The sequence below is a fragment of the Electrona antarctica genome, assembly GCF_951216825.1.
Source record: "Electrona antarctica genome assembly, chromosome: 17".
Lineage (NCBI taxonomy): Eukaryota > Metazoa > Chordata > Actinopteri > Myctophiformes > Myctophidae > Electrona > Electrona antarctica.
This window is the reverse complement of record NC_136798.1, coordinates 39,134,900-39,156,727: the sequence shown is the minus strand read 5'-3', so window position 1 is coordinate 39,156,727 and position 21,828 is coordinate 39,134,900. Positions and strand designations below refer to the sequence as shown.

The following is a 21,828-nucleotide window of genomic DNA, read 5'->3' as shown; positions in this document are numbered from 1 at the left end:
CGGCCCCAGGCTTACTTATCTGTGAAAAGAAAACCTCCCGGCAGACTATCCAGCAGTGGCGTGCACAGATAGACACTAGGGGGTGCTAGAGCACCCCCTGCCCTTTTGGCAATGTGCCCTTTTGAAAAAAAAACAAAAAAAAAAACATTTATTTCTCTTTTTTTTTTTTGATTTTTCAAAAATAGCAGACCTACAAGCTCGTAGCGCGCCACTCGGTGGCGCGCTATGAGCTTGTAGATCTGCTATTTTTCAATAGCTAAAGCATAACATAATGCTAACACCAAAAGGGGTTCCCGCCCAAAATGGATTAAGGCAACCGGCCGGTTCCACGCGCTGCACAAGGTGCCCTTTTTTAACTTGAGCACCTGCCCCTCTAAATGTCTGTGCACGCCACTGCTATCCAGCATGCATCTTCCACCTCTGAGGAAACTCCGGTAAGGCTGGCAGTGTCGCTAGGCCAATCAGAAGCAGGCGGGGCGTTACCACGTCTATGCTCGGACGTAGAAAAGATATACGCGCCTCTTATGCATGTTACTTCCTGACAAACGCTCTGCGTCGTCATGACGACCAGCACACCGTGTTCATGGGAATACGGAAGGGATTAGGAAACGCGACAGTCGGATTTAACCCATTTTGACCCGAGATCAGATTCTAAAAATGTCTTCCAAATCCTGACAGTTTTCTGAAAAAGCTATGTTTTTATAATGTCAGTCGTTCTTCGATTTTTCAAAAATAGCAGACCTACAAGCTTATAGCGCGCCACTCGGTGGCGCGCTATGAGCTTGTAGATCTGCTATTTTTCAATAGCTAAAGCATAACATAATGCTAACACCAAAAGGGGTTCCCGCCCAAAATGGGTTAAAACAGCTGGATCTTTGGGATATATATTTTTTAAAAAGGATTGAAAACAAAGAGTGAACAGTTGAGTCCATGTCCAAATCATGAAGTTGAAGTTGAATAAGCCTACGTTGTCAATCATCAATGTTAAGAAGAGGATGTCTCAGAATGAAGAATGCCATCTATTAGGGGACAATTAGGCAGCGGTGGGCCGTCAGGGCCAGCAAAACCTTCACTGCTATAGCCCCGCAGTGGCCTTGCAGTGGCCTTGCAGTGGCCTTGTGGTTAGAGTGTCCGCCCTGAAACTGGGAGGTCGGGGACCGTTCGATCCCCTGGCCGGGTCATACCAAAGACTGTAAAAATGGGACCCAATGCCTCCCTGCTTGGCACTCAGCATCAATGGGTTGGATTGGGGGGTCAAATCAACGAATGAGGCCCAGGCGGTGGCGTAACCGTCTGGGCACCCGACTGGTAATCCAGTCGCAGTGTGCCGCGGGTTCGACTCCCGAGCCCGACACGGCCTTTACTGCATGTCTTCCCCCATCTCTCTCCCGTTTATTGTCAGCCTACCGTCTGTCCCTTAAAAAAAAAACAATAAAAGGCGTAAGCCGCAAAAAAAATCAACGAATGATTCCCGAGCGCGGCGCACGCTGCGGCTCACCGTTCCAAGAGATGGGTCAAATGCGGGAAACAAATTTCACTGCGGCAACGTCTGTGACTAATCGTATGACTTTGACTTTGACACTTGCCTGATGCAGAAATGTATATTTTATAATATATATTTATTTTTTCATGAATATATGGTTATTTATTTCGCTGCCATCATTGCACTGTCTCTCACATCCGAATCAGGTAAGGGTGGCTGGCTTTGCTGTGGCCGTCTTTTCTGTGTTGTCAGTGTTTTGCCTTACAATTCACAAAAATAGTATTAAAAATAAATCCCCCACATTTTGGCATGCACGCACGTGCACGCACACACGCACAGTCACATACACACACACACACAGTCACACACACACACACACACACACCTTGAGTGCCTCCTCTGGGACCTTGTGTGTGTTTTTCTCCAGAACATAGACATGAGAATGTGAACACGAGAAGTTAAGGAGAAAACCACTGACGCCATGGGGTTAAAAACACCACTTCTCTGATCATATTTGACGCATACAAACAACAGTGTCACGTGACAAAAAATACCCAATCTACAAGCTCACAGTGTGTTGCATAGTGACCTGTTGTGAGACTGTTCATCGGCGATTTTCACTATTATTTTGCAAATAGTATAGTGACATATTAATTTCCCCCAATTGGAATGCCAGAGTTAAAGTGGTTACGACCCCAGTTCATAATGGAAATATAGTGCCACCTGCTGGACACAGTCATAATGTCTTTCAGTACAAAGTAATATACTGCAAGGCGGTATAAGCCAGTAGAAAGCAGTATAAAGTAGTATAATGCAGTATAATGCAATAGAAAACAGTATAAAGCTATAGAAAGCACTATGAAGCTATAGAAAGCAGTATGAAGCTATAGAAAACAGTATAAAGCTATAGAAAGGACTATGAAGCTATAGAAAGCACTATGAAGCTATAGAAAGCAGTATGAAGCAGAAGAAGGATATCATATCCAAAGCGGATGATGTCGGACAGTTTCAGGGTGATGTAGGTCTGGTCAGGAATACGTAGGTCATTCACAAATGTCTGCAACAAAACACACAACAGGAAACACATAAAAAAATAAAAAAAATATTAGTAGTTAGTAGTAGTAGTAGTAGTATCCAGTTTAGGTGTATGTACAGGTGGATTCAGGTATGTTCAGGTGTCTTTAGGTATACAGTTAGACTCTAAGGTGCGATTCATACTCCTATTTTAGAGACGAATAAAAGTCGGTTCGGCTCTGTACTGTAGAGCCTACAATGTGACGTCATTTGAGGTTCTGGGGGGCGGGTACCGTCCTAAAGTCAGCTCTTCGGTGCTACTGAAAATTTCCGACGAGCCGAAATCATTTCGGCACTACAGCGGTAAAAAAAGGAGTATGAATCGGCCCTAACTATACCTAAAGACGTCTGAAGATACCTGAATCCAGTTAAGAGTATGTACATGTTTGTTCAGGTGTGTTCATAGGTGTGTTAAGGTATTATCACGGGTGTTCAGCTGTGTTAAGTTAAGGTGTCTCACCCCGTTGAGGCTGCCCAGGTCTTTGACGAGGTGCTCGTCGGTGGAAGGGTTGTAGTTGATGACAGCATGCTGCTTGTCCACACTGCGAGACTGAGAGACAGACAGACAGACAGACAGACAGACAGACAGACAGACAGACAGACAGACAGACAGACAGACAGACAGACAGACAGACAGACAGACAGACAGACAGACAGACAGACAGACAGACAGACAGACAGACAGACAGACAGACAGACAGACAGACAATGGAAGTGAGCAGAGAAGCTGTGGCGTGTGACGCAGACTAGTGACCAGGGTTTCTCAAAGTGAGTGCCGTAACACAAGTCCAGGGGTGCTGACAGAATACTCTAATTCTGAATTAATCGATATCACTTCAGTTCAACCACTTCAGACCATGTAGGCCTATACTTAACCCATTTATAAATGAGAACTGATTCAACAAAATTGTCTTCTAAAAAGATCTACAAGCTCGTAGCGCGGCACTCTGTGCTGCGCTATGAGCTTGTAGATCTGCTATTTTTTCAATAGCTAAAGTATAACATAATGCTTAAAACACCAAAAGGGGTTCCTGTCCTGAATGGGTTAATAAAACAAGTTCCACTGTACTTGAGTTGTTTTCAATCTGCACCAATTCTACAAGCTCACAACACATTGTAATGCGTTGCGAGCTTGTAGATCTGCTATTGTTGGTGAACGTTCCCCACTTGCCACTCCCCCCCCCCCCCCCCCAGAATGACGCTAGGGCTCAAGTGGTCAAACGATAAAATACATTATTTGTATTTAGCGCTATATGAAACATAATAAACAGTTGCAGTGGCTCAGGGGTAGAGTGACTGGATGGTAAGGTTCCCAGTTCAAACCAGGGCTCCCCCAGAGTTAGTGTCGAAGTGTCCTTGAGCAAGACATTAATTCAATTAGGGTGTGTTTGCTCCTGATGTGCAGGTTGGTGCCTTGCATGGTCTCCTCCGGCATCGGTGTGTGAATATAAATGGTGCATTTATATAGCACCTTTATCCAAGGCGCTTTGAACTAGCAACCTTGCGGTTACCATCCAGCCACTCTACCCCTGAGCCACCGCCACCATAATGTAATGCACAATCTCTGTAAAGCGCTACATGAATGCACCATTTACCATTTAAACATCAAATGCATCAAACATAAATGCAAGGTGCTATAAAAGGGGAATGCCCATAAGTCAGACATCCCTGTTAATCAGACCTGCGTGGCCAGGTTACAACTAATCCGTGGCTTCCTGTGAGGTTAAAGGACCACTTCACCACTTTTCAACATCTCTTCATATAATAGGTCCTCACTAATGTTCATGATAAAACACCACCATTTTTTCCTACTCAGTCTGTGTCTCATAGGAGGGCTTTGGGCAGTTCGGACACCCGTCCACCAGTGACATCATCATTAGGCAGATTTTTTTTAAAACAAGATTTGTTTTAAAATATATTTAGATTTGTATCATCGTGAGAACGATGGCTTCAACTTTTGCATTGCAACTTTTCAGGAAAAGAAAGCCTGCCGTTTCTATTAGCTTGGATTCACCATCGATGATGTCACTGGTGGACGGGTTTCTGAACTGAGCACAGCCTTCCTATGAGACACAGACTGAGTAGAAAAAAATGGTGGTATTTTATCATGAATGATAGTTAGGACCAATTATAGGAAGAGAAGTTGAAAAGTGGTGAAGTGGTCCTTTAATGGTCTGACTGGGGACCTAGAACGGGAGGTCGGACCAATGTAATTCAGAGGTGCCGTGAATTAACCCATTTTGACCTGAGATCAGATTCTAAAAATGTCTGTTTGAAAATGACAGTTTTCTGAAAAAGCTATGTTACTATGTCAGTCGTTCTTCGATTTTTCAAAAATAGCAGACCTACAAGCTCGTAGCGCGCCACTCGGTGGCGCACTATGAGCTTGTAGATCTGCTATTTTTCAATAGCTAAAGCATGACATAATGCTAACACCAAAAGGGGTTCCCGCCCAAAATGGGTTAAAAGGTTGTTTATGGGGGTGACCCGGGCCTGAAAATGTTGTTTATGGGGTTACCCGGGCCTAAAAAGGTTGTTTATGGGGGTGACCCGGGCCTAAAAAGGTTGTTTATGGGGGTGACCCGGGCCTGAAAAGGTTGTTTATGGGGGTGACCCGGGCCTAAAAAGGTTGTTTATGGGGGTGACCCGGGCCTGAAAAGGTTGTTTATGGGGGTGACCCGGGCCTAAAAAGGTTGTTTATGGGGGTGACCCGGGACTGAAAAGGTTGTTTATGGGGGTGACCCAGGCCTAAAAAGGTTGTTTATGGGGGTGACCCGGGCCTAAAACGTTGACAACCACTGCTTTAGGTCAGTCAGTGGTTCCCTAACTTTTTCATGTCAAAGACCCCCAAATTGATTTGAAGAGATATGCCAGGGACCCTCCATAAGAGACGATTTTTACGGCCGTAGCAGTGATTCTCAACCCGTTTCATTTAAAGGAGCCCTCAGTTTGACATGCATTAGTCTACGGGCCCCCATTTAATGGCATTTTTATCTCTGGGACACCCAATTTATATAGCAAAATCAATGTTAATTGAAATGGTAAATGGTAAATGGTGCATTTATATAGCGCCTTTATCCAAGGCGCTTTACATAGATTGTGCATTACATTCACCCATTCACACACACATTCATACACCGATTGCAGCGGAAGCCATGCAAGGTACCAACCAGCACATCGGGAGCAATTTGGGGTTCAGTGTCTTGCCCAAGGACACTTCGACATGTAGACAGGAGGAGCCGGGATTCAAACCTCCGACCCATGGATCATTGGACGACCTGCTCTACCTCCTGAGCCACAGCCACAGCCACATTTAACTCTGAGAGTGTACAAATGGAACCAAATGGACCCGTTATAGGGTCCATTTGCACACTCTCAGGGCTACAGACCCATAAGTGGCCATTTGGTTCCAAACTATAATGTACCAGGGGACCCCCTGGTACTCTCTCAAGGACCCCTGGGGGTCCCCAGACCCCACTGCTTTAGGTCTCACCTGCAGCATGAGCTCGCAGTCTTCGCGGCCCACGAAGATGAGCTCTCTGGGGAGGCGGTGTCGCGTCCCCGAGCTGCTCACCAGGAACCAGGAAGTGACGCTCATCTTCACAATCCTCCTGGGAAAGCCCAGAGCATCCTGGGAAAACGTAGGGCAGGGGTTTGACTGACAGGGGTTTACGTCTCATGTTAGAGGCCCCGTGAACCTCCTACTACAAGCATGTTGAAGAGAGAGAGGTTATAATCATCTTGTGTGATGACATCACATGTCTAGCCATGTTGAGCCCGTGTCATCCTTCTCTGACAACATTAACACACGCACACTATTAAAACAACAATACACTGAATGCTATTTAATCAACAAACCAAAAGAAGACCATTCTAACAGCAATCTGCTACAAAGTCATTTAGGGTCACGTAGGGTGCCTATTTTGCAATTTACATCGACCATACATTTACAATGAGGCATTTTAGCAGAGCAGACACTCTTATCCAGACATGAGCCTCCTACTACAAGCACTACATAAGGCCCTTGTGGTTTGTGTCAACATTGTTAGCCTATCTGTCCTTTGGTCTTTGTCTGTTTTTGCACTGTAGTGTAGCTATTATGTTTTTAACTTATTTTATTTTTGAGTGGTGTAAACCACTCCTACAACTGGCTTTTGTGTGCAGAAAAAAATGAGCATGGTTGCTATGTTCAAAATAATTTCTGACGTAATTAAATCACACCCGGGTGAACTGGATGACCGTAGCAACCGTGGTCATTTTCTCTGCACAAAAAAAGCCAGTTGTGAAATCACATCCAGGTGTGATTTCATTACGTCAGATCAGAGATGATCAGGCTATATAATACCTTACCTTATATAATAATAATGATTTCATTACGTCAGACATTACGTCAGACCACAGCTGATCATGCTATATAAAACCGTACACCACTCAGTTCACACGGGTGTGATTTTTATTTACACTAATGTCTGCTATAGTAGACACTATGAGAACCCCAGCACGTACGTGCACGCACGCGCACACACGCACACGCACACACACACACACACACACACACACACACACACACACACGTCTATATATAGATACAGTCATATAACATTATGTAGTTACATTAATAGGCAGGATAGGATAGGAATCTATCTATTGCCCATGCAGTTGAAACACCTATAGGCCTATCTGACAGGCTGAACATAATATCTTTCAACCTGAATGTGTCCAACTGTCCATTGACTCCGTTCATTCAATCGATCCACTCATTCACCACCGTCCTGCTGTCTATATCAACCAACACCTTTTGCGGGGTCTGATGAGCGTCGGCATCGGGTGCCTAAACCCGGCGTTCGGTTCATCCCGCAGCGCCAGTTCTGCTTACCAAAAGTGGCCCACTGGGTGCTCGCATTCCACGCCCGGCTCAGAGTCAGCGAGCCGGGCCGTATGGTCAAATAGAAATCCAGCAGTACTGGAGGTCCTGGTAGGAGATAAAAACCAGTACTACAGGTCCTGGTAGGCGATAAAACCACCAGTACTACAGGTCCTGGTAAGAGATAAAACCACCAGTAATACAGGTCCTGGTAGGAGATAAAGCCAGCAGTACTAGAGGTCCTGGTAGGAGATAAAACCAGTAGTACTACAGGTCCTGGTAGGAGATAAAGCCAGCAGTACTAGAGGTCCTGGTAGGAGATGAAACCACCAGTACTAGAGGTCCTGGTAGGAGATAAAACCACCAGTACTAGAGGTCCTGGTAGGAGATAAAATATCACTATCAGTGGCCCGGGCCGACCTGGCGGTCCGGTCACCTAGGCTGCTAATCCTGACAGCATGTTGCTGGTTCGACTCCCGATCCCGAAGACCTTTGCCGTGTATCACTCCCCATATCTCTCCTCCCATTTCCTGTCAGGCGACACAACGCACATGCAGAAGGATTCTGCACTTTTGGTCAGACGAAGGAGGAGCCAGGCCCGGAGACAACCAACAGAGCCTGGAGCATCCTAGTGTCCTAACATCTCATCAGCCATCTTCCCCACTGACTGTCTCTATGCTGCCCTAGAGACAGTGGGGGGCTGTAGCATGCCACTTGGACAGAGGACAGACAGTGGGGCTGTAGTGTAGCATGCCACTTGGACACAGGACAGAGACAGTGGGGGCTGCCTGTAGCATGCCACTTGGACACATAACAGAGACAGTGGGGGCTGTAGTGTAGCATGCCACTTTGACACAGGACAGAGACAGTGGGGGCTGTAGTGTAGCATGCCACTTGGACACATAACAGAGACAGTGGGGGCTGCCTGTAGCATGCCACTTGGACACAGGACAGAGACAGTGGGGGCTGTAGTGTAGCACGCCACTAGGACACAGGACAGAGACAGTGGGGGCTGTAGTGTAGCACGCCACTAGGACACAGGACAGAGACAGTGGGGGCTGTAGTGTAGCATGCCACTTGGACACAGGACAGAGACAGTGGGGGCTGTAGTGTAGCACGCCACTAGGACACAGGACAGAGACAGTGGGGGCTGTAGTGTAGCACGCCACTAGGACACAGGACAGCGACAGTGGGGGCTGTAGCATGCCACTAGGACACAGGACAGAGACAGTGGGGCTGTATAGCATGCCACTTGGACACAGGACAGAGACAGTGGGGGCAGTAGCATGCCACTAGGACACAGGACAGAGACAGTGGGGGCTGTATAGCATGCCACTTGGACACAGGACAGAGACAGTGGGGGCAGTAGTGTAGCATGCCACTTGGACACAGGACAGAGACAGTGGGGGCTGTAGTGTAGCATGCCACTTGGACACAGGACAGAGACAGTGGGGGCTGTAGCATGCCACTTGGACACAGGACAGGGACAGTGGGGGCAGTAGTGTAGCATGCCACTTGGACACAGGACAGACAGTGGGGGCAGTAGCATGCCACTTGGACACAGGACAGACAGTGGGGGCTGTAGTGTAGCATGCCACTTGGACACAGGACAGAGACAGTGGGGGCAGTAGTGTAGCATGCCACTTGGACACAGGACAGAGACAGTGGGGGCTGTAGTGTAGCATGCCACTTGGACACAGGACAGAGACAGTGGGGGCTGCCTGTAGCATGCCACTTGGACACAGGACAGAGACAGTGGGGGCTGTAGTGTAGCATGCCACTTGGACACATAACAGAGACAGTGGGGGCTGTAGCATGCCACTTGGACACAGGACAGAGACAGTGGGGGCTGCCTGTAGCATGCCACTTGGACACAGGACAGAGACAGTGGGGGCTGCCTGTAGCATGCCACTTGGACACAGGACAGACAGTGGGGGCTGTAGTGTAGCATGCCACTTGGACACAGGACAGAGACAGTGGGGGCTGTAGTGTAGCATGCCACTTGGACACATAACAGAGACAGTGGGGGCTGTAGCATGCCACTTGGACACAGGACAGAGACAGTGGGGGCTGTAGTGTAGCATGCCACTTGGACACAGGACAGAGACAGTGGGGGCTGTAGTGTAGCATGCCACTTGGACACATAACAGAGACAGTGGGGGCTGTAGTGTAGCACGCCACTAGGACACAGGACAGAGACAGTGGGGGCTGTAGTGTAGCATGCCACTTGGACACAGGACAGAGACAGTGGGGGCTGTAGCATGCCACTAGGACACAGGACAGAGACAGTGGGGGCTGTAGTGTAGCACGCCACTAGGACACAGGACAGAGACAGTGGGGGCTGTAGTGTAGCACGCCACTAGGACACAGGACAGCGACAGTGGGGGCTGTAGCATGCCACTAGGACACAGGACAGAGACAGTGGGGGCTGTATAGCATGCCACTTGGACACAGGACAGAGACAGTGGGGGCAGTAGCATGCCACTAGGACACAGGACAGAGACAGTGGGGGCTGTATAGCATGCCACTTGGACACAGGACAGAGACAGTGGGGGCAGTAGTGTAGCATGCCACTTGGACACAGGACAGAGACAGTGGGGGCAGTAGCATGCCACTTGGACACAGGACAGAGACAGTGGGGGCTGTAGCATGCCACTTGGACACAGGACAGAGACAGTGGGGGCAGTAGTGTAGCATGCCACTTGGACACAGGACAGACAGTGGGGGCAGTAGCATGCCACTTGGACACAAGACAGACAGTGGGGGCTGTAGTGTAGCATGCCACTTGGACACAGGACAGAGACAGTGGGGGCAGTAGTGTAGCATGCCACTTGGACACAGGACAGAGACAGTGGGGGCTGTAGTGTAGCATGCCACTTGGACACAGGACAGAGACAGTGGGGGCTGTAGCATGCCACTTGGACACAGAGCAGAGACAGTGGGGGCTGTAGTGTAGCATGCCACTTGGACACAGGACAGAGACAGTGGGGGCTGTAGCATGCCACTAGGACACAGGACAGAGACAGTGGGGGCTGTAGTGTAGCACGCCACTAGGACACAGGACAGCGACAGTGGGGGCTGTAGCATGCCACTAGGACACAGGACAGAGACAGTGGGGGCTGTATAGCATGCCACTTGGACACAGGACAGAGACAGTGGGGGCAGTAGCATGCCACTAGGACACAGGACAGAGACAGTGGGGGCTGTATAGCATGCCACTTGGACACAGGACAGAGACAGTGGGGGCAGTAGCATGCCACTTGGACACAGGGCAGAGACAGTGGGGGCTGTAGTGTAGCATGCCACTTGGACACAGGACAGAGACAGTGGGGGCTGTAGTGTAGCATGCCACTTGGACACAGGACAGACAGTGGGGGCAGTAGCATGCCACTTGGACACAGGACAGAGACAGTGGGGGCAGTAGTGTAGCATGCCACTTGGACACAGGACAGAGACAGTGGGGGCAGTAGTGTAGCATGCCACTTGGACACAGGACAGACAGTGGGGGCAGTAGCATGCCACTTGGACACAGGACAGAGACAGTGGGGGCAGTAGTGTAGCATGCCACTTGGACACAGGACAGAGACAGTGGGGGCTGTAGTGTAGCATGCCACTTGGACACAGGACAGAGACAGTGGGGGCTGTAGCATGCCACTTGGACACAGCGCAGAGACAGTGGGGGCTGTAGTGTAGCATGCCACTTGGACACAGGACAGAGACAGTGGGGGCAGTAGCATGCCACTAGGACACAGGACAGAGACAGTGGGGGCTGTATAGCATGCCACTTGGACACAGGACAGAGACAGTGGGGGCAGTAGCATGCCACTTGGACACAGGGCAGAGACAGTGGGGGCTGTAGTGTAGCATGCCACTTGGACACAGGACAGAGACAGTGGGGGCTGTAGTGTAGCATGCCACTTGGACACAGGACAGACAGTGGGGGCAGTAGCATGCCACTTGGACACAGGACAGACAGTGGGGGCTGTAGTGTAGCATGCCACTTGGACACAGGACAGAGACAGTGGGGGCATTAGCATGCCACTTGGACACAGGGCAGAGACAGTGGGGGCTGTAGTGTAGCATGCCACTTGGACACAGGACAGAGACAGTGGGGGCTGTAGCATGCCACTTGGACACAGGACAGAGACAGTGGGGGCTGTAGCATGCCACTTGGAAACAGGGCAGAGACAGTGGGGGCTGTAGTGTAGCATGCCACTTGGACACAGGACAGAGACAGTGGGGGCTGTAGCATGCCACTTGGAAACAGGGCAGAGACAGTGGGGCTGTAGCATGCCACTTGGAAACAGGGCAGAGACAGTGGGGGCTGTAGTGTAGCATGCCACTTGGACAGAGACAGTGGGGCTGTAGCATGCCACTTGGAAACAGGGCAGAGACAGTGGGGGCTGTAGTGTAGCATGCCACTTGGACAGAGACAGTGGGGCTGTAGCATGCCACTTGGAAACAGGGCAGAGACAGTGGGGGCTGTAGTGTAGCATGCCACTTGGACAGAGACAGTGGGGGCTGTAGCATGCCACTTGGACACATGCCAGTTCTGATCAGCCTTGGCCGGGTCGCCTGGACTCGAAGACAGTGTCCCTAAAACACCCAAAGATTCCAGGAAACAACACTGATGATGTGTCCAAGTTTGTGCATCAGTAGATGTATTGTTAACTGTATATGATGTTGCATTTCCACAGAGCAGTGTAGTATAAGCGCCTAGCTGTCTATAATCTGAACCTTTCTTCTTGATATGAAAATCTATTTTCTGATTCACTGAAGCTTAATGAGCCCTAATCTGGATTTAATTCTGAAATGGACGGCATAGACATTGTGACTGAATGAGAGATGACAAGAGATGTTGAAGAGACAGAGGTTATAATCATCTTGTGAGATGACATCAAATGTCCAGACATGTTGAGCCCATGTCACCCGTCTCACCTGACAACATTAACACACACACACTATTAAAACAACAATACACTGAATGCTATTTAATCAACAAACCAAAAGAAGAACATTCTAACAGCAATCTGCTACAAAGTCATTTAGGGTCACGTAGGGACGGGTGCCTATTTTGCAATTTACATCGACCATAAATTTACAATGAGGCATTTTAGCAGAGCAGACACTCTTATCCAGACATGAGCCTCCTACTACAAGCACTACATAAGGCCCTTGTGGTTTGTGTCAGTGGTTTGTGTCTGTCCTTTGGTCTTTGTAAAAAGAGTCTTTGTAGTGTATCTGTTGTGTTTTTAACTTTTTTTACACTAATGTCTGCTATAGTAGACACTATGAGAACCCCAGCATGTGCAGACACATATACATACATACATACATACATACATACATACATACATACATACATACATACATACATACATGCATACATGATAGTCTATATATAGATACAGTCATATAATATAATGTAGTTACATTAATAGGCAGGTGCAGTTGAAACAGCTATAGGCCTATCTGACAGGCTGGGCATAATGATATCTTTCAACCTGAATGTGTCCAACTGTCCATTCATTCAATCGATCCACTCATTCACACCTGACACCTTTAATAATAAGTAACATGTTTCATCATCATCATCATCATCATCCATGTACATGATCAAGTCTTTTTAAAATAATCTATTCAGTGTGGAGCGACAAGAGATGAGAGGAGAGAGAGAGAGAGAGAGAGAGAGAGAGAGAGAGAGAGAGATCAGGCCTGCCCTGCCTGCTATAAATCGGCGTCTATAAAAAGAGCAACAGCCCATACAGAGTAACAAGACACACTAACATGGTCTCCATCAATAAATATAACATTCTCCTCCAATTAGACATAGAAAATTAAGCTCCCATTCAGTCACCGTCATGTCGCCGTACTACGTTACCACGCAGCCGAGCCATAGCCGATCTGCAAGCCCTCAACGCGTCGCGGAAGCGACGGGTTGAGGGCTTGCAAATCGGCTATGGTTCGGGGGGGCTTCCATCCACCCTCCCATCCACGCCCCAGTGATGTGCGGGTCTGTCTCTCTCTCTCCCTCCCTCCCGGGGAAGCCTTACCTCCAGTTCGGATCCAAAACCGGGAGATCAACGCTGTTCCCCCGCCGCGTCTGTCCAGCGCGCCGTGGTGGACACCATTATAACGGTTTCATAACGGTCATTGTAATCTATTCTCCATAATAAACTGTTCTTCTCGTCCGCTGGTTATTTTTCCCGTCTGGCAGCCTCGGGTGGATGCTGATGAATCTGAGAGGTTCGTTCGTTCATCCAGCGGTGCCGTCATCAAGTCACACGCCGAACACGTGTGATGCTTCCGCTCACTGCCTTCAAAGTAAAATCTACCTGCAACTCACAACGTTTGAAATAAATAATATGCATAGTAATTTCGGGTTTACTAAATTCGACAATGCACACGACATAATGAAACCATGTTTGTATCCCCACGCATACACCGCAAGACAAATGAACAAATGAATAAATAAATCTGCACGTAAAATCAAATTTTACATGTTACAAGTTTTAAATAAATAACGTGCATATAGTAATTCGACGATGTGTGAAAATGCACGCAACATACGGTAATGAAGCCATGTTTGAAATCCCATACACCCCATTACAAATAAATACAAATACACAAATAAATAAAGCCTTAATTTTGAAAACAGGACAGCTTTATTTCCGGTCATAGTAGAACTAAACGGTTCTTGTGTCAGACTCAGGTTGTGACGCAACAGTAGCAGCACCTGACCAATAATAATACACAAAATAATAACCTTTGAGTCGCTTTACTCGCTTTTTAATGTATAATCTATCATTCCAATGCATCCTATGCCACCAAAATGTGGAACGCCCTACCAACAGTCATTAAGACATGCGAATCCCTTGACTCCTTCAAAACCGCTCTCAAAGGGCACCTACGGATGGCTGCAATTCGAAACTGGCCCCCGTAAAATCTGAATCCCCCCCCACCGCCCCCCCCCTTTTTCCCCTCACTGTATGTTTCTTTTCCCTTTTTACCTCCATTATAATGAATTCCTGTACTGTTCTTTGTCTATATAGAAGTGTCTATTTGTACGTCTCTAAATGTTTTGATGAATTGAACATGGTGGACCCTGTTGTAAACAAGTGTAATGCTTAATTGGGTCGTCCACTCACAGTTAACAGCCTTTGTATTGAGTTTGTGCTTGAAATGTACTGTAATTCTGCAAACTGTTAATAAAATTTTCAATCAATCAATCAAGCCTACTAATAAAAATCACACCCATGTGAACTGAGTGGTGCAAGGTCTTATATAGCCTGATCAGCTGTGGTCTGACAATGTCAGTGACCATAGTAACCATGCTCATTCTTTTGGGCCCCACGTACAGGTACACACATACACAGGTACAAACAAAGCTGGTTGTTGGAGTGGTTTGCACCACTCAAAAAAATAGATCAAAAATAATATAGAGAAATGACATCACAGGTAGGCTACTTCTGTCAAAACCACATGCTCCGTCTTACTATGAAATCGTACATTTTTGTCCATCAGTCAGTGTATCACTCAAAATCCTCAAACATGGGAAAGCCCGGTGCCCATATGTCTCGTGACATCACCAGAGATCCCTGATGTCATAGTAAATGCGACTTGCTGTCGCAATTAGGCCCATATTTGGAGATCCCTGATGTCATCAATTGGCCAGCAACTCTACAGCTGACCTCAAACCCTTAGATCTCCATATATGGATGTTGATCCTTCCCCATCCATTTGATGTCTCCCTTTTGACTGATACCTGTCAATTTAAACTCTAGAAGGGCCTGCCCCAAAGTTATTAATGCAGCTGTGCCCGGCAGCCGGCAAAAACTAGAGTTCTCAACAGGCCCAAAAATTAAGGCCCGGCCCTACCTGGGCCCTCATCAAACCCTGTACACTCAAGACACTGCCCCCGCTGCCACCCTTAGATCTCCACGATATATGGAGCTGACCTGTTCTGACATTCCATAAGTTGATCTGACCTCGTCAAACCCTGTACACTCAAGACACCCTCCATATATGGCCAGTACAGAATTCATGCTGGGCTGGGACGAGGAGTGCACACACAGCATACAAAAGTTCACTGCATGTGACTGAAGTGTTAAGTGAATACACTTAAACCTGCATAGCTGTGACCAGGGCCGCGCTTTGCGACGTGTTGTGAACTTGTAGATCGGCTATTATCACTATAGCCTACTTCTTAAACATTTGTTTTCTAATTTAGGGAATTTCTTCATTTTTTTTCTTCATGAAATTACTGGGGGGGAATATAAATTTAAATAAAATAAATGAATGAAAAACAAAATGTAGGAGACAAAACAATAAAGGGACCCATACTAAATGTGTCTGTGGCCCACAAATGGGCCAGTGTTTGGGTAAAAGTGCCCAAAGCCCTAAAAGACTGTGAGAGGTTTTTTCCTCATTCCCCTAAATTATAAAAGACACCTATAGGCCTACACATTTAAGGCCTCTCAACATTTTGAACATTTTGGCTGTACCATTCAGAAAAGTAGCACCTGCAAATGAGTGCTCATTGTCATTAAATGTGAGTTGTGTTTGTAATGAATGAGCTATGCATAGATGCTGGCTTATTTATCATTGATTGGTCTATACAGGTTTACCATTGAGTTGTAAATCATTCAATAAGAACTCATATAGGAATGGCATCATGAGGAGAAAGAAATAGAGTCCGCAACACTGGTAAGGAATAACCACTGGTATATTAATTCATCGTTTTGATCACTGGATCCCTGAAGATTCTTCAGTGAAGGGGGTGTTCTTCAGTGAAGAACATCTCAGTGATCGAAACGTTGAATTAATAAAGTTAGAGTTATTACCAGTGTATATTACCAGTGTTGTGGACTCTATTTATTTGTCCAGCACCTGGGCTAGAGTGGATGTGCATGCTCTATTACCTTTGTAAGTCAGCATGGGGACCCTTCCTTTAAAAGGAGTTGCTGCTACTCAAGGGATTTACTAGTGATATTGTATATCTATCTATATCTTATATGGTGCAGATGGCAAGAATGTTACCCTTATTGATGATGCCTATCATTTACTGATAACATCACAAAACCTGGTAGGCTACAGCATTTTTTGTATTAGAAGACAAATTAAAGGAGACTAGCGGTTGATCTGTTCAGAGCCATAAGTCCTCAGCTCAGTCAGCTGGTGTCCATCCGTCATACATTTTAACTCTTTATGTAACGTTCAGTGACTCAGACACTCACGACACAGAAACCATCAGGCAAGAATTCAAAGTTCACATCAAAGTTTAATCCACATTATTGAAAAAATATACATAAAAAACGTTTTTGAAAAATGTTGAATTGTTTTTTATATAAACATAAATCTTCGCTTCAAGGCACAACATATTTTAAGATGGAGGTCCATGGTCAAATACATTTGGGGGTCCTTGACGTGAAAAGTTTGAAAAATCACTGCTTTATAGTAAACACTTGTTGATGCGACTGTCATTTCACAAAATGTAGGAGACAAAACAATAAAGGGACCCATACTAAATGTGTCTGCGGCCCACAAATGGGCCAGTGTTTGGGTAAAAGTGCCCTAAGGCCTAAAAGACTGTGAGAGGTCAAACCATGTGAAAGGGACATTCTGTGCTGGCTATTTCCTCATTCCCCTAAATTATAAAAGACACCTATAGGCCTACACATTTAAGGCCTCTCAACATTTTGAACATTTTGGCTGTACCATTCATAAAAGTAGCACCAGCAAATGAGTGCTCATCGTCATTAAATGTGAGTTGATGTGACTGTCATTTGACCACAACAAAATAATCACCCACAACATAATATTCACCCTGATGATGATAAGACTCGTCTTATCATCATCATCTCTAACTGCATTGTTCCACAGTTACACTGATCTTCCCAGGTGACATCTTCAGAGGGTGCACACACTGCACAGTATGACAATTGGCAATGAATGGAAATAGTGTTTCGGTGAAGGTGTATGTGTAGGTGTGTATGTGTGTGTTAGTATCAGGGTCATAGAATGACAGCTTTCCTTCATCCCAGTCCAGCTGGACTCTGATCCTCTGAGGTTTCTGCTTCAATGAGAGCATCTCTTCTTCCATATCTTCTTCCGAAGAACTTGCAACGTATTCACATTTGCCTTTACAGAGCCCTATTTCCCAGTTTGGACCCCAATTGTTCCCTTTCCTCAGGTAAGACTCGGCTAACACACCCACTAACCAGCCTGTGTTGTCTCCAACCTCAACCGTCCAGCTGTGAGTCCCTGAGTTAAAGCCCTCAGAACCCACGACGAAGGAAATACGGTCAAACCTCTCTTGGTTGTCTGGAAGGTCCTGATATTCTCCCAATCTCACGCAGCTGGTCAGATCATCAGACAGAGTGTATACTGGATGTGCAGTGTTGGGGTCCAGAATGACAGGAGTGTAGGAGACAATGTCTTTCATCTTGTTCCAGACTCTGAAGGTCAGGTTGCCCAGGTGTTTGGCCACATCTATCAGTGGTCCCGAGACCGGCTGTGGGTCCTGCAGTGTCAACTGGACTCTTTCCATTGTGGTCTTGTAGTTCTGCAGGAATGAGATGTGTTCAGCTTTCAGCTCCTTCTCTATGGCTCTGATTGTGCTTGAAAGGGTTAATATGTCTCTGTTCTGACCCTCAGTCTTCTCCTTCATCATCTTACTCTTCTGCTGCTCTTCCTCCCTCAGGGCAGCGATGCTGGCCTCTTCTTCATATTGTAGAAACTGATGAAGAGTCTTAAACTGTTCTTTAATCTGCCTCTCTGTGTGTCTGACCTGGAGCTTAATGTGTTCTGCTGTTTCGTCACTTTCTGCTTTAACGTCATTAAATATCTCCAGTTTCTCCTGTAAAGGCTTCAGTGCTTTCTGGACTTCCTCCTTGTGCTCCAGTGCAGCTTCATCGATGGGTCTGAAACAGTGGTCGGTGTGGTTTTCTGAATGAAGGCACACGACACACACTGGCTGTTGACATTCCAGACAGAACAGTTTGAGTTTCTCAGCATGCAGACCGCAGAGATGATCTTCAGACCCTGATGAAGTTCTCTGACGCTTTGGAGGTCTCTGCTGTATGAAGGCCTCACACAGGTTCTTCAGAGCCAGGTTACAGGGTGGAGATTTCTTCTTATTTATTTTCTTACAAACAGGACATTCCTTTGTTCCCTTCTCTCTCCACCATTCCTGCAGACATGCTTTGCAGAAGCTGTGGCTACACGTCAGGACAACTGGATCTTTAAAGACGTCACGGCACACAGGACAGGAAAAATCTTCCTCTGAAAAAGATGACTTGTTGGAAGCCATTTAGACTCTGGGTTACGCTACAAACACAGTGGTGGTAAAGGTCCGTCCTGTAGACAATTCCCTGGAGTTTATTTTCACTGAGAAGCAGCAGGTTCCAGTGGTCTGGGTTCAGTATTGCCTCCTGTAGTTGCAGAGAGACCGTTTCCTCCCTCACTGTAGCAGTGCAGTGCAAGTTGTGTGCTTGGTCTGAAAAGGTGAAAGAGGCTTTTATATTCAGAAGTTTTATATTCAAATAAACTGCTCCTAAACAATCTTCATCTGATGCAGAATAGACAACAGATACACTATCTGTTGAACAGATCAGGTTTTATCTTAAAGGCATTCACCGGTGTGTCCTCCCACCTCTCCTCACACCTCTCCTCCAGTTTAGAAAACATCATTGGTCAATTTCAATGTGAAAGGCCTGAACGACAGGCCATCATCACCAAACAAGTTTTACAGGGCAAATAAAATGAAAGTGGCTGATAGAGGCGCAGCCAGAAATGCGATTCTAGATGGGCCTCGCTATGGCTAGGTGGGCCGATTATTTATTTATTTATTTATTTGGCGTATTTCGGGTTATATTACCCCCAGAGTGACAGCCAGGCAGTTCTTATTTTTACCGGCTTTAGTTAACATTAACAAGACAGACCCGCTGGAACGCTTCAAATACTGTCTCACACACATGCATGCACGCCTGTCGGAGGAGTGGCGAAAATGCAGACTCAATTGTCACTAAGTAAGAAATCTCTCTCTCTCGTAGTTGTGGCGTTTAGTGTTTACAGTCCCCGTCACACACACACACACACACGTCACACACACACACTAACGTATCTCTTCAAGCTGCAGAAATAAATAGCCTTTGTTTGAAACTAAAGCATCAACGTGGAAAAATCACAAAACAAGCTTCCAATCCATTCCAAATACCTTGTTGCTGACTGCTGAGGCGTCGGAACTTTGGAAGATTTAGAAAAGCATAATTCACAGTATTGTCACCGCGTTATATTGCATTGCATTTGCGTTTGTGTGACATGTGGATTTCATTAATATGGAAAAAGGAAATACAGCGTGACTGTCAAAAATGACATGTCATATGTCATATACATCCATGGTGTTCATTGTGTTCAAAGTTGTTTTGTTTGTGTGGTTTCATTTATAGTTTTTTCACGGTGGGGTAAATAAAGAGCCCTTGTGAACATCAGTTGGAGCGTTGTCTATTCTGCATCAGATGAAGATTGTTTAGGAGCAGTTTATTTATCATTTATTTGTGGTGGTACTTACATTTGTAGGTCGTGGTTTCCATGCGGACAGAGAGCAGGGCTGCACAAGGCAATCAAGTCTAGATCGGCACAGACTCGCTCTTGAGGGCCTTATAAGCCACTTCCACTCAAGGCTGCTTGGTTTAGGACGACACTTAATATGGCGCAGCCTCGCGTGAGGGCAAGTGTGTAGGGCGAGTGCCGAGGAGACGGTTTCAAAAAGGGGGATAGAGTCTATAGGATGCGATCATGCAAGTTGTTAGTAGGCCCAATCCCAATTGCCTCCCTCAAGCCCTGAACCCTCATTGACTTTAGTGACGTCAGCTGTATAAGTGCTTGAGGGTGAGAAATGAAATGAAATGAAATCTATATTTACCCAGGGTATCTGGGCTAAGCTCAAGAACTTGTTTCCAGCCAGGCCCTGCTCATAGAACACATTTCATCGTAGTGGTTCAATGCCTTGTTCAAGGGCACTTCAGCGGTGGTAATTTTAACGTGTCGGACGGCTGATTCGAACTAGGAACCTTCCGGTATCAAGACCGCGCCGCTATCCGTTCGGCCACCGCTGCCACATAAAGGCATAGAGGCTGCAAGGGCTCCAAATTGTTGTGAAAGGAATGGGACAGCACTTTGAAGATGAGTCCGCCATTCATGACACTTTGCATCACTTTATAAAACCTGTCCTTATTCACAGCCAGTGCCTACATGCATGACATGTCTATCATGTCTATTTATGTCGTTTTATTATTAGTTTCATAAATACACTTTCCTGTGTGATTGTAATATTCATATATAATATTCATCATAAATTGCATTTCCATATGTTAAACAAAGCTAGCGTATAGCGTCAAACAAACAACAACCCAGAGCTAGCCGGAAACATGACGGAGGACAATAAAGAGACTCAGAGAGCAGATGTGCCTTTGCTTCTTAGACCATGGCTGAGAGAGCAGTGTGTTTATTCTCACTTCCTTATATACAGATCACATGATCACGTGACCGGTATCAGGTCACATGCTCTCAATAAAGGTATATATATAAATATACATACAGTGATATATATATACAGGCAATTAATGATCATACATTCCAACACCATATTATTTTACTTTGCTCATTAGTCATTTCTCATCATGTTTCCCTTATTATTATTATTGTTATTAAATATATAGCCTATCCTTCCATTCCGTCTCCCTTTGAGAACAGTGAGAAAGCACTATTGTGTTTGTTGACATTCTAACCACGGTAAATAACTAATTTGCATACTTAAATGATTGACGTTCGGAGGATCCCCCTCATTCCCCTGGTAACGCTATGAACTGTGGGTAATTTCTTTGCCAAAGTCAGCTAAAGTCAGCATCGATGCTGACTTTGGCAAAGGGCACATAAAGGGGCGGGCTGAGCCCTCACTGACTTACCGATTTCAAATGGGACATCCCTCAAGCCCTCGCAGACTTCACATGAACGCGCAGCTATCAGTGAGGGCTCATTGAGTCAGCAAGGGAGTGGATTGGGATTGGGCCGTAGTCTATAGTATAGACTATAGCAAAGATGGTTATGTATGAAGATGGGCCAACTTCATTGGAGCCACTAGAGGCGAAATGGTACACAAAGCCTACAAATGGTCTCCTAAATATAGTAGGCGTGGTTTGCTTCTCCCCGACCTCCACCCTCCCCCTGACAACAACACTATTTCCACACTCAGTCTAGTAGGTGGCGGTAATGCACCATTTAGGTTTGCTGACCGCCATGAAACCCGATAGAAGAAGAAGACAACAACACTGACAAGTCATTTAACACTTAACAGTACATTGAAAACAACTGACAAGGTGTACTTTTGAGTTTTAGTTTCTCGAAG

The 21,828-nt window shown here is 46.2% G+C and overlaps 2 protein-coding genes across 3 annotated transcripts in view; both read right to left on the bottom strand.

The window, feature by feature from the left end:
- The window catches only part of cep170bb (centrosomal protein 170Bb), a 52,581-nt gene extending 38,934 nt beyond the window's left edge, over window positions 1–13,647 (bottom strand). Inside the window, exons 1-5 of the mRNA XM_079526076.1 lie at window positions 13,475–13,647; window positions 6,051–6,188; window positions 3,018–3,107; window positions 2,462–2,540; window positions 1,869–1,927 (exon numbers count right to left, since the gene is read on the bottom strand). Coding sequence (XP_079382202.1) covers window positions 1,869–1,927; window positions 2,462–2,540; window positions 3,018–3,107; window positions 6,051–6,155 — 333 coding nt within the window. The 5' untranslated portion in view covers window positions 6,156–6,188; window positions 13,475–13,647. The remainder of the gene's footprint in view (window positions 1–1,868; window positions 1,928–2,461; window positions 2,541–3,017; window positions 3,108–6,050; window positions 6,189–13,474) is intronic.
- A 3,034-nt stretch (window positions 13,648–16,681) lies between these two features.
- Window positions 16,682–20,124, bottom strand: LOC306941352 (nuclear factor 7, brain-like). Of its 2 annotated transcripts, none has more exons than XM_079526775.1 (2): window positions 19,993–20,124; window positions 16,682–18,918 (listed from the first exon to the last, which is right to left on the bottom strand). In XM_079526775.1, exon 2 carries the CDS (start codon window positions 18,730–18,732, stop codon window positions 17,284–17,286), a length of 1,449 nt encoding a protein of 482 aa, XP_079382901.1. In that variant the 5' UTR covers window positions 18,733–18,918; window positions 19,993–20,124; the 3' UTR covers window positions 16,682–17,283. The 2 variants fall into 2 exon arrangements, with proteins under 2 accessions (XP_079382901.1, XP_079382902.1); XM_079526776.1 differs by lacking the exon at window positions 19,993–20,124 and adding an exon at window positions 19,639–19,743.
- Window positions 20,125–21,828: the final 1,704 nt, after the last annotated feature.

Bases quoted from the DNA above. Each gene is read 5' to 3' on its own strand.
- LOC306941352 (XM_079526775.1), bottom strand. From the start codon at position 18,732: ATGGCTTCCAACAAGTCATCTTTTTCAGAGGAAGATTTTTCCTGTCCT.